The sequence below is a fragment of the Callorhinchus milii genome, unplaced genomic scaffold (genome assembly GCF_018977255.1).
Source record: "Callorhinchus milii isolate IMCB2004 unplaced genomic scaffold, IMCB_Cmil_1.0 Scaffold2, whole genome shotgun sequence".
Lineage (NCBI taxonomy): Eukaryota > Metazoa > Chordata > Chondrichthyes > Chimaeriformes > Callorhinchidae > Callorhinchus > Callorhinchus milii.
The window spans coordinates 743,948-757,175 of NW_024704743.1; the positions used below are offsets into that span (position 1 = coordinate 743,948).

Sequence of the window (13,228 nt, forward strand, 5' to 3'; positions counted from 1 at the left end):
TGCACTGGATGCATCTCCAACACACACACACACACACACAGAGACACATACACACACAGAGGTGACACACACATAGAGACACACACACACACACACAGAGAAACGTACATACATAGAGAGACACACACACATAGAGACACACACACAGAGACAGGTACACACACAGAGGTGACACACACATAGAGACACACACACACACACACACACAGAGAAACGTACATACATAGAGAGACACACACACATAGAGACACACACACAGAGACACATACACACACAGAGGTGACACACACATAGAGACACACACACACACACAGAGAAACGTACATACATAGAGAGACACACACACATAGAGACACACACACAGAGACAGGTACACACACAGAGGTGACACACACATAGAGACACACACACACACACACACACACACAGAGAAACGTACATACATAGAGAGACACACACACATAGAGACACACACACAGAGACACATACACACACAGAGGTGACACACACATAGAGACACACACACACACACAGAGAAACGTACATACATAGAGAGACACACACACATAGAGACACACACACAGAGACAGGTACACACACAGAGGTGACACACACATAGAGACCACACACACAGAGACAGGTACACACCACAGAGGTGACACACACATAGAGACAACACACACACAGAGACAGGTACACACACAGAGCACACACATAGAGAACACACACACACACAGAAACGTACATACATAGAGAGACACACACACATAGAGACACACACACAGAGACAGGTACACACACAGAGGTGACACACACATAGAGACACACACACACACACAGAGAGAAACGTACATACATAGAGACACACACACACATAGAGACACACACACACAGAGACACGTACACACACAGAGACACACACACACACACACACACAGAGAAACGTACATACATAGAGACACAGACACACACACAGAAACGTACATACATAGAGAGACACACACACACATAGAGACACACACACACAGAGACACGTACACACACAGAGACACACACACACACACACACACACACAGAGACACGTACACACACAGAGAGACACCCACACACATAGAGACACACACAAACAGAGAGAGACACACACAGACACACACAAACTCAGCCACACAAACACACACACAGACTCACACACTAAGACACACATACGCACAGACACACCCACACACACTGTCAACATGTCAACACGCTTCTACTGTGTTGCTAACATAGGATCAACAACAACAACAACTTCCATTTACACAGCGGCCCTCACGTGGGGTAGCATCTCGGAGCGATTGACAGTGGCGGAGTCTGACCCCGAGCCAGGAGGGGTAGGGAGGGAGGGAGGGGGGGAGAGAGAGAGAGGGAGGGAAGGGGGAAGGTGACCTTAAGGACGATCAAAAAAGGAAGGTCTTCAGGTGGGATTTGAAAGTGGGGAGGAAGGGGGCGAGGCGGAGGGATCGAGGGAGAGAGTTCGGGAGTTTCGGGGCGTAGCGGCTGAAACATCAGCCGATCAGTCTGGCTCAGTCCTCGTGTTTGCAGTTTATCTAGCGGACTGGGTATAGCGTCTTCGAGACGTCTCAAACCTCTTCACAGGATATACTGTAAAGCGGTTTTCACTGCGCATTTTTTATTGCATGAGCGAAACGCGGCAGCCAGTCGCGCACAGCGGCGTCCCACAAACAGCCGAGCAGTTGGGCGCTGGTGTTTTTTTCCCCCGGAAACCCTAGACTCCCCAGTGTTTGCAAACATCGTTGCCGGATCGATTGACCCCAGGAACCATCTCTGTGCCAGACGTCAGGAGCGAGAGGGACGAGAAACTCGAGACGAGAGAGAGAGAGAGGAGCCAAGGAGACTGCAGAGCACAGCCCTGTGTGTCTGAGCCGAGTAACATCGGTGCTGGCTGTAAACCCTGTCTGTTAACACATCAGAGTTATAAATACATCTTCCTTTACAACTGCTTCCCAGCCAGCGAGAGAACAAGAACGTTAGGCGGGACTTGAAAGAGGGGAGAGGTGGTGGGGGGGGGGGCAGGTGGAGGGATTGAGGGAGAGCGTAGCGGTTGAAAGCGCCACCTCCGACGGTGGGGCGGAGGGGCCGAGGGACGAGCAGGAGCCGGGGCCAGTCGAGCGGAGGCGCTGACCGGGTGGTGGATTGGGGGGAGTGTGACAGGGAGGTCGGACTGGACAGGGAGGGGAGACCGACGAGGAGAGCGTTGGAGTAATCCAGGCGGGAGGTGACGAACGCAATGCACGAGCGTTTCGGCTGCGTTTGGGGTGAGGTACGATCGGTAGACGGGCAATGTGGCGGAGGTGGGAGAAGGCGGGCGGTCCCGGTCAAGGACCGGGTGTGAGGGGAGAGAGGACAACTGTTATAACATTATCCGTACAAGTTTCTTGTTCAATAAGCTCCCAGATTCCTAGGTCACTTTTTCACCTGCGTCTCTTTACTCCGGTTCCTGTCTGCTTCCTGTTAAATCCTCGCCAGGCTTCCCTGGGTCAAGGTCCTCACTCTCATTTACAAACGCCTCCACTCCCTTGCACTTCCTTACCTCTCTAACCCGCTCACTCCTCTGCCACTCACGCCCCCCCACCCCCCCCATTTGCCCAACGCAGCCCAGAACCAGTTGACCTCCTTCGCTGCCCGGACTCTGACGGCTGTTGGTTGACAGTGAAGGTTTGCCGAGGTTGTGGTGCGAAACAACGTGCCAGAGATTCCCTGCACATCATGCGGCAGAATCTGTGGTGGAGCGAATCATGCTTTATCCAGCCTGCGTACCGCGGGGGGGGGGGGTTGGGGGTGGTGGTGGGGGGTCGGTGGTCAGAGGAACACAGGCATGCATTCTGTCTGGGATAAGGTTCCATAGACCGGAGAGAATGGAGCCTGCGATCTATTTAGGTCAAGGCTTTGGGTGGGGGGTAAGATCACACGACACAACTGAATGCCAATCATCCTGATTCAGAGCAGCTGTCAATCACTTGGAGGGGGCGCAGTGGAATGGCGAGTCAGAAAGTTTCAAGACCTGACACGCGCGCACCCACCACCACCAACAACAACAACAACACAAATACATTTACTTTCACGTCGGGAGCACGTCCCAAGGGTCCGGATCGGGGAGGGCGGAGGGCAATGGGTGGGGAGGTAGGAGGGCGATCGAGAGCACTGTCGACGAGGGGGGTCTTGAGCCAGGTCTTGAAGGAGGCACGGGAGGGGGCGAGGCGGGAGGGACTGCGGGATGGAGTTCCAGAGGGTGGGGGCAGAGAGGCTGAAGGCACACACACACACACACACGAACACGCGCACGTACATGTAGACTTTGCGTGGGCTCTCACCTCGCAAGTGAGAGGACCTGGGCAGGGCAAAACCTTAGGCAAGTTTCCTTACTACACACGCACACACACGCACACACACACACACGCACGCACACACACGCACACACACGCACACACACACGCACGCACGCACGCCTTTGTTTATCCAGCATTAAGTAGGAAACCTCGGTAATAATCCCTTAATAAAAATCAATCCACGACTAGTGAGCGGCGTTTACGAAATACGCTGCACTTTACAGTACACCCTGCGAGGCGTCCTGAGATATATCTCTGTATCAGTATTGTTTTACGGTCAGCCGGGCACCTGACACACACACACACACACGCGCGCAGAGTTCAACAGATGTAAGCCACCTGACAGAGTGAAGTTTTCCCCGTGTGTGGAATGGAATGCACACTCTCTCGCCGGAGCGAGAGCGAAAGAGAGAGAGAAAGAGAGAGAGCGAGAGAGAGAGAGAGAGTGCATTCCATTCCTAGAATTAAACAGGGTCCTTAAACCTCGGGGCTTTGGCCGCGGGGTTAACAGGAGCTCCCGGAGGCTGGTTTCTACTCTTCCAGGTTCCTACCATCGAGCTGCGCTGCGCTGCGCTGGGCTGCGATCAGCAAGTGGACTTCCGGCACTTTATATCGAATGCAAGGATTATTATCATCATCATCATCATTATTATTATTATTATTATTATCCTCTCTTTTAGCGCTGCCTTAGCTATTCGAAGCGGCTGCAAAGCCCGGCCACTTGGCTAGCGATTTCGCTCGTTTTCCTTCACAGCGTCTTGAAATGTCACGTCTCTCAGCCCGACGAGCAGCTTAAACACCGGTCTGTGCAAAACGAGGGGGCAGCATTCTCTCGCTAACAGGTCCCAATCATCTGTCTCCTTCACCCGGGTTGATTGTCCCCCACCTCCCGCCCACGGCTCGCCTCGCTAATGGCCGCGAAATATAACGGCTTAAGTACAGCCTTGTTGTCACGAATAAAAAAATAAAAAAAACAAGAAACGAAAAAACTTCCGCCCATTTATTGCCCAAAATAACTTGAGAACTTGAGCAGCCGTCACCACTAAGACCAGAGGGGGCGTTCAAAGGGTTTAGTAAGGGAATAAATAATCCTCGCGCTGGGAAAACGTCTCGAAGAACTTCACCGGAAAGTGCGGCGACTGTGTGTTTTGTAGGCGGAACGCGACGACAATTGAAGCGTGACAGCCGACGAGGTGTACGACGGACTGTGAGCCAGGAACAAGGCGGTGTCTTTAAATGTCCACCTCGACAGTACCTCGGTGTGTGTGTGAGTGTGTGTGTGTATGTGTGTGAGTATGTGAGTGTGTATGTGTGGGAGTGCGCGCGCGTGTGTGTATGTGTTGTGTGTGTGTGAGTGTATGTGTGTGAGTGTGTGTGTGAGTGTATGTGTGTGTGTGTGAGTGTGTGTGTGAGTGTATGTGTGTGAGTGTGTGTGTGAGTGTGTGTGTGAGTGTGTGTGTGTGTGTGAGTGTGTGTGTGAGTGTATGTGTGTGAGTGTGTGTGTGAGTGTGTGTGTGTGAGTGTGTGTGTGAGTGTATGTGTGTGAGTGTGTGTGTGAGTGTGTGTGTATGTGTGTGTGTATGTGTGTGTGTGTGTGCGATACTATGTGTAAGACACACTGTATGTTAAGCGTCTGCGCAACACTGTGTAGTAACACTGTACGTAAGATTATTTTAGAGTCTAGTAGCGGCGATAATAACAATAATAATATGATTAACATTGTGGTAATAACAATAATAGTATTATCCTTCTGGTAGTAATAATAATAATAATATTATTATTGCTACCAGAAGGACCGCAGCTCCGACAATGCAGTACAGCCCCCGGCACTGCATTGGAGCATCAGCTCGGACTGCGATGGAGCCTCAAGGCTTGACATGGGGGCTTCAAACCACCGCCTGCTGACTCGGAGAGCGAGCGCGAGCGAGAGAGAAAGAGAGAGAGAGAGCGCGCGAGGGTGAGCGCTATACCACGGCCCCAGGCGTGTCGGGCGCCAGCGTCCCTTGCGGGTCGGAACTCACCACGAGGTTCCCGATCACCATGACCAGCATGAAGACCAGGATACACCGGGGCTTCCCAGCCACCTCCATACAGTCCCACATGGTCTCGATCCACTCCCCGCACAGGACCCGGAAGACGATGAGGAAGGAGTGGAAGAAGTCGTTCATGTGCCAGCGCGGCAGCTTGCAATTGGTCCCGATCCTGCAGACGCAGTCGAGGTACTTCTTGCCGAAGAGCTGCATCCCCACCACCGCGAAGATGAAGACGATGATGGCCAGCACCAAAGTCAGGTTGCCCAGGGCGCCCACCGAGTTGCCGATGATTTTAATGAGCGTGTTGAGGGTCGGCCAGGACTTTGCCAGCTTAAAGACTCTCAGCTGCGGCGGGTGGGCGAGTGGGCAGGGGGATGGAGAGGGGGGGGGAGGGGGGAGAGGGGGAGAGGGGGAGGGAGAGGGGGAGAGGTGGGGGGGGCGTGACAAGAAACCAAACAAATGGGTTAAAACGTGCCCCGCTCACATCGGCACTGGATAACACTGTAATTAACCCCACGTAACACCGTATGTTAGACTGTACGTTTCGCCCACAAAACGCACAGTCACTACACTTTACAGTGTATCCTGTGAAGCGCTTCGAGACGTCTCGAAGACGTGACGAGGCGCCGGGTCAAAGGCGAGGATTATTATGACGTGTACGATTATGTTAGACTTACATTACTGTGTAAGATTGTTAGACTGTCTGTCTGTCAGAGTCTGAGAATAATAATTATGAATAATATTATTAGCGATTATGAGTGATAATGTATTAATTATTATTACGCTGTAATAAATTATTATCAAAAAACTCGAATATATTAACAAGAATAATAGATTGTGTTACATTTTTATTATTAATAATAACTACTACAGATATTATTACTCCCCCTGCCCCCTCACCCCACCCCCCCATCCTCACTTGCCGGCCACTGAAGAACAGACGGACATTACGTTGAGTAAAATCAGTACCAGCCTGAAGGATCGCAGCACGGAGAGTCCATCGACGTTGGCCAGGCCCAGCTCCATGAGGCTCAGGCTGACGATGATGCTGTCGAAGATGTTCCAGCCCTGCTGGAAGTAGAAATACGGATCCAAGGCAATGATCTTAAAGATCATCTCGGCAGTGAATATCCCGGTGAAGACCTGCGGAGGACAGGGAATGACACCATGGGACCGAACCCACGCTCCTTACCTCCCCCCCCACCGCCTCTCCCACTCCCCACGCAACACCGCACATCCCAGAACGGACTCCCACGGCAAGTATCGGGTGTTCCCAGTGACTTCCCCCACCCCACAATTGTCCCTCCACGGACGCCCGCCCGGCTGACCAAAATCCAACTCAATAAGCAATCAATTAGCATTGGTTTCTCATACCTACAAATGGCTCTTCTCTATTCATTACTGCATCTGATTCCCTAAAGTAAATCTTGGCCCTCGTGTGAGTTTCGTAAGTGAGGGCTTTATTAAAAGATGATGTTCAAAGAAGATCACGAGATTGGTTTGGGCGAAGAAGGCCCTTTGATCTCAACCGTCCAGTACATCTGCCAACTGCCCTCCCACCACAGCCTCAAGCCATTTTTTTTGTTAAATGAGTTTGAGTGTCCTGGTCTCAACCACCCAACCACACCTCTTTAACTCATCATCCCCCGTCCTCTACCCTATTTTCTCCTTTGTCTTCCTTGCCCTGCTCTCCCCCCTTTCTCTGTTAGTCCTTCAAAGCCTCTGCCTTGCAACATGTCCTACTTCTGATGAAAGGTCGTGGACCCAAAACATCGACTCATTTTCCTTTCTCCATAGATGCTGCCGGACCCTCTGCTGAGTGTTCGCAGCGACTTCTGTTTTTGTGTTAAATACTTCCCGGTGTCCGGCCTAAAATTGATCTTTGCGACTCTACATTTATGCCCTCTTGTTCTACTGACTTGAGGTCAATTGGACGACAATAATAACCAAACAAAAACAATAACAACAACAACATATAGCGCCCGCGCCCTTTACGTGGGGTAATGTCCCAGAGCGAGAGAGACGAGGAGGCCATTCTGCATTTTTTTGGTGTTGGTATTTTGCTCTTCCAAGAAATCTTTCCAATGGAATCCCAATTTTCCATCCTTTCCCTATTCCCAATATACCTTCTTCATGTGCTTATCTAATCTCTTTTAAATGTCCCCAATTGACTCTACTCTAAAAGCTGCTCATGCCAAATCTTATAATAATAATAATAATTATACTTGCATTGATACAGCGCCTTAGCACATCGTTGGGACGTCTCAAAGGGCTTCACAGAATATATTGTAAAATGAATTGACTGTGTATTTTTGGGGGCAAAACATGTCAGCCAATTGCGCACACCTCTTTCTGTGCTGCAAACTCTATTAATCCAACACTTCTCCCATGTCATCATCCCAAATTATTCCTCTCTTGCCTGCAAGTCAGGTGGTAGATTTAAGCCTCGTACCAGGACTTTGAGTTTGTAGTCCACAGTTTGAGTCCACGGAGGGATGGAGGGTGAATTGTCAGTCACTGGCTTTCAAATACACACACACACACTGTCAGAGAAGACATCAAACTGAGATCCCATCTGTCTGTTCTGGTGGACGTTAAAGATCCCATAAGTTTTTCCCCCGTGTCCTGACCAGCAATTCACTGGATAAAATTGATCACTGACCTCGTCTGTGAACGTTTAAGGGAATTGGGCTGCGCCAAAATCAGCTGCTTTGTTCCTTTGCAGAACAGACCCTCACGTCACTTTGATTTAATTAGCACTGAAGCACTTTTGGGACTTTGACTTTGATGGTACCGACTCGCAGATTGCAACGATTCAAAATAATGCCAATCCCCCAGATTTAACCCGGTCATTACCGTCATGGCTGTTTGTGGGACGTGGTTTCGTGCGAATTGGCTGTTGTGTTTCCCTCGAAAAATTACACAATCGCTGCACTTTACAGTAAATCCCGTGAGATGTATGTACGTCCTGATCTCTTGTAAGGATGATGGATCATTTATTATCCAGTTCGGGAAATTTGCTCAACATTTTTATGAACGTTGAGAAAACAAAAAACATCCAACAAAAGGCAAACCCTAAGGATCTGATAAACTCCGGAAACCAGTTCGGGAGCGGATTATTATTAATAACAATACCAATAATCCTCGCTTTCGATACAGCCCCTTATCACGTCCTCGAAACATCTCAACAACAACAACAACTTGGATTTATATAGTGCCCTCCACGCCGGACGGCGTCTCAGAGCGCTTCACAGTAACGGATCACGGGACCGAGCCGGGAGGAGTGGGGGGGAAGGTGACCAAAGGTGCGGTCGAAAAGAAAGGTCTTCAGCAGAGACCTGAAAATGGGAAGGGAGGGGGCGAGGCGAAGGGAGTGAGGAAGGCAGTTCCAGAGCCTCAGGGCGCAGGGGCTGAAGGCACGGCCGCCGAGGGTGGAGCGGAGGACTCGGGGGACGAGGAGGAGGCCAGAACCCGGAGGAACGAAGGCAATGGGTGCTGTTTTGAGGAGAGAGGAAGTCAGAGAGGTCGGAGGGGGTGGGGGTTGCGGAGGAGTGCAGGGACTTGAAGACGAGGGAGAGGATCTTGGAGGATGTAACCGCAAAGCGAATTGACTGTAATGTCTTGGGGGCGAAACGCGGCAGCCCGACTGCGCCCAGCGGGGGTCCCCGCAAACAGCGAACGGTCGTTATAATATTGTTGGTAGTCGTTGCCATTTTGGATTCCTCCCTCCCAAATCTCCAGACACCTCCGCTCGCGCAATCTGGGTCGGCGCAGTGATTGGCGCTCTTCACTCTGGGACATCAAATAACACATGGGACACTTGGCAGCCCAATCTCAGAATGCCACACATCTAAAGGGGAAGATTAGATTGGCTCAATAGTTTAGCAGCTCGGACCATTCATTTCACACTCATGTGCTTGAGTGCTCCGTGTCACAGCGCTGGCAGCTGTTAGAGGCCAGACAGACAGACAGACAAACGGACACCTGCCCGTCGAGTATTTCAGAAGAACAGCTCTCTTCGCCCTCCCTCTCGCTCGCTCAAAGCTTACTTAGTGCTCAGAAACTCTGATCTCCGATCAAAAGAAAACAAAAAATCGCTCGGACTTTAACTCGCATTTGTATGGCGTCTCCTCACAGTGACAGTGAAACACACACACAATGTCCCAGAGTCATTACTGTCGGCGATGCTCATCGGGACTGCCGAGAAGTGAAGGGCGCTAGTTTTATATATATGTGTGTGTGTGTGCAAGTTGTTGTTGTTAATTAGTATAATAATTATAATCAGTGGTTAGAGTACTCGCCTCGCAAAGGGAGAGGACCTGGGTTCGATTCCCGGCAGAGCGAAAGGCACGTTTCCTTACACGCCTGATAATTATCCCTCAGGAAAAAAAACAACGCTAATAATTTGGTCACTTCAATCCGCGCCTGTTTGTGGGGGACGCGATCGGCTGCCGCGTTTCACCCACAAAATACGCAGACGGTTAATTTTACACCGTATTCTGTGAAGCCCCTTTGAGACGTCTCAACGACGCGATAAGGCGCTGTGTCGACTGCAAGGATTATTTATTGTTATTTGAAAGCCTCCACAATCTCACGTCAGGACACCCCGGCAGCTCGACAATCCGGGAACTTGCTCCTCTCCCTGAACATGGCCCTGCTTCATGTCCCCAGCGCTCTCCTCCCTCCCCATCCCGTGGGCAAGCTTTGCTGCCCCCGTTCGATGGAATTACATCCCGGAGTCCTTCTTACTCGGGCTCTCCCTCCCCGCTCACAAAGCCTGCTTCAAGCGACATCTTGAAATCCCGTCTCGGAGTGGTTAGCACCCTCGCCTCGCAAGCGAGAGGGCCTGGGTTTGATTCCCGGGCAGGGCGAACCCTCAGCCAATTGTCCTTACTCCGCACGAATCTGCTTACCCAGCAGTAAATAGGCTGTTAGTCGATTGGCGGATCGTTTTCCGGGGGTAATAATCCCGGAATTTGTTTCGGGATTGAAACTACTTGTTTCCTCGCTGTTTGCGGGACATTGCTGTGAGCAAACTTGGCTACAGACACAGTACCTCAAGTCCACGGTTAAAGTCCCTTAGAGATCTTAGGGATGTATCGATGAGGTGCCTTCAATCATCCTCCCAGCAGTAACTCCCACCCGCACTCCCACCCCCCAAACTCGAGCGCGAACCCTTCACCGTCCAGCGCACTGGGACATCCTCCCTACGTGAAAAGCGCTGAACACGTGCCATTTGAAGCACGGCATCAAAGGCGAGGACGGTGGTCGTTCAGAGAGCTCTGCTCACCAGGTTGCCCACGTGGAGCATGTTTTCGAACTCCTTGGACATCGGGTAGTGCTCCAGGGACATGAAGAGGGTGTTGAGCACGATACAGATGGTGATGCTCAGGTCCAGGAAGGGATCCATCACGATAACCTTCACCGTCTTCTTGATTCGGATCCACTGCGGACTGCAGTTCCAGATCAGGTAGGTCTGGGAGAAGTGATACCAGCAGCGAGGGCACTTCTGACGAGATTCTTCCAGTTCTGGGGAGGGCAACAACGACGACGTCAACAACAACAACTAATTACATTTGGACGCCGCTTTTCACGTCAGGAGGACGCCATTTTTTTTATATGCACCGAACATAAGAATTCCATCCATCCCGTCTACAACCACAACGACAACAATTCCTTGGATCTACACAGCGCGGTTCAAGCGGGGCACAGGGTGTTGGAGCGCTTAACAGTGGCGGAGGCTGATGCCGAGACGGAGGGAGAGAGGGAGGAAGGCTGTGGGGTTCAAGCCCCGCCTCAGGACTTTGGAAGTCACACACTACGCTGTGTTGAGGGGAGCACTGCATTTGCGGGAGGCTGTGCCTTTCGGATGAGAAGTTAAACCGAGGAGCCACCTGCCCGGTCAGAGAAGACAATAAAAATTCCGAGACGCTATTCAACAAGAGAAGGGAGTTTCTCTCTCTCTCCCCCCCACCCCCACCAACCGCTCTCTCTCTCTCTCTCTCTCTCTCTCTCTCTCTTTCTCTCTCTCTCCCGGTGTCCTGACTAGCAATTTCCCCAAATAAAATGGCACATCCTCTTCCTATTGTGTGTGGGACGCCGCAGGGTGCAAATTGGCTACAAAATACACAGTCACTACACTTTACAGCCAAAGCAGGATGCGCGAAGCTCTGCAGAAAAATTGAAGAATTATTATGACGATTATGTGTTATTATTTGTTATTATCACACTCTGCATTTTTTGACTCTGACTAAGGCACTTAGTGGGAGGGGGAGGCAGGGGAGGGGGATGCGGGGGTTTGGTGCGGGCGAGAGGGGGGGCGCGTAATCCTTTGGGACCCTCCACTGCTGGGAGCTTTGCTGTCATCTGTGAACAAAAAAAACATATGCCAGAGGCACTTTACAAGCCTTGGGGAACAATCAGGAGAAAAACAAGGCAAGTGAAGCTGAGTAGGAGCGTTCTTCACACCAGCCTTTGTGTGTGCGCGCGTGTGTGTGCACGTGTGTGTGGGCGCGTGCGTGTGGGCGCGTGTGGGGAGGAAGGGCAGGGGTTGGGTTTGGGGAGCGCAGGTTCACAGACGTGGGTGAGGGAGAGGTCTGCGCACTCAAGTAGGCTGAGAGGAAGCAACCATTTTGGAAGATGTCTACGGGGCCTTGTCGGGAAGGGAGGCTATTTTTAAACCGGGCTATTTTCGGAACGATGGGGAGATTAATTGTGCGCTGGAGAGAGAGGGGGGGAGCAAGGAGGAGAGAAAGCAAAGGTGGGTGGAAAGAAAGAATGGGAATAAAAGAGAGGAAGAAAGAAAGAGAGAGAGAAAGAAAGAAAGAGAGAGAGAAAGAAACAGAGAAAGAAAGAGAGAAAGAGAGAAAGAAAGAAAGAAAGAAAGAAAGGGTGGAAGGAAGGAAGGAAGAGAATGAAAGAGAGAACGAAAGAAAGAGAGAAAGAAAAGCAAGCAAGTAATCAAATGTGACAACTATTTTGTTAACTCCAAGGTCTTGAAAACACCCATTAATGTCCAGGTCAATACATTTGACGTCTCCTCTGACAGAGGGAGAGAGAAATCAAGGACTTTCCTCTTTGCCCGTGTCCGTGGTCACCTCCCCTTCCTCCACTGCTCAGCATCAAACCACACGCTTATACACGTACCCCACGTGCTGAATTGAGCGAGTGACCTGCTCACTCCACACAGACCTGTCCGCTCCCTCCGTTCTCCAGTCTGCTCCACGCCCCCCACCCCCCGCCCCACCATCGGCGGTCGTTCCTTTAGCCTCTCCGCCCCAACCCTCTGGAACTCCATCCCATAGTCCTTTCCCCTCGCTCCCTCCCTCGCCTCCTTCAAGGCCCGTCTCAAGAACCTCCTCTTCGACCCCGCCTTCGGGCCCCTTCCTATCCCCCCACCCACTCTCCCTACCCTCCACCCCACCAGCTCGGGTCCAAATGCCTGACCGTCCAGCGCCTTGGAACACCATCCCGATGTGAAAGGCGCCGTGTAAACGTAAACTGTTGTTAGTGTTGAATGTTCCTCCTTCCTCTGTATGTTCTCACCTTCCATGGTGTTGGTAACGACACTGGATGCACTGACCGCCCGGTCTCTTCGGTGGGACTCCTCAAGGTAATCCATGGAGAGGCAATGATCAACCAGCAAACGTTTCTTACTCATTTCATTATCGGACGGGGAAGACTGGGGAGAAGAAGGAAAGGATGAGACTTCATCACTGTAGACTTCATTTCTTCACCTGCACTGGGTCCAATGCCTCAAACAACCAGGCAGTGAATGATTTAATCTGGGCTGGGGGAGGTGGGTGGGAA

The 13,228-nt window shown here is 51.2% G+C and overlaps 1 protein-coding gene across 1 annotated transcript in view; it reads right to left on the minus strand.

The window, feature by feature from the left end:
* The window catches only part of LOC103188289 (sodium channel protein type 4 subunit alpha B-like), a 77,831-nt gene that overhangs the window by 36,654 nt on the left and 27,949 nt on the right, over positions 1–13,228 (minus strand). Inside the window, exons 12-15 of the mRNA XM_042332523.1 lie at positions 12,965–13,100; positions 10,710–10,948; positions 6,389–6,562; positions 5,408–5,764 (exon numbers count right to left, since the gene is read on the minus strand). Of these exons, the coding sequence (XP_042188457.1) occupies positions 5,408–5,764; positions 6,389–6,562; positions 10,710–10,948; positions 12,965–13,100 (906 nt within the window). The remainder of the gene's footprint in view (positions 1–5,407; positions 5,765–6,388; positions 6,563–10,709; positions 10,949–12,964; positions 13,101–13,228) is intronic.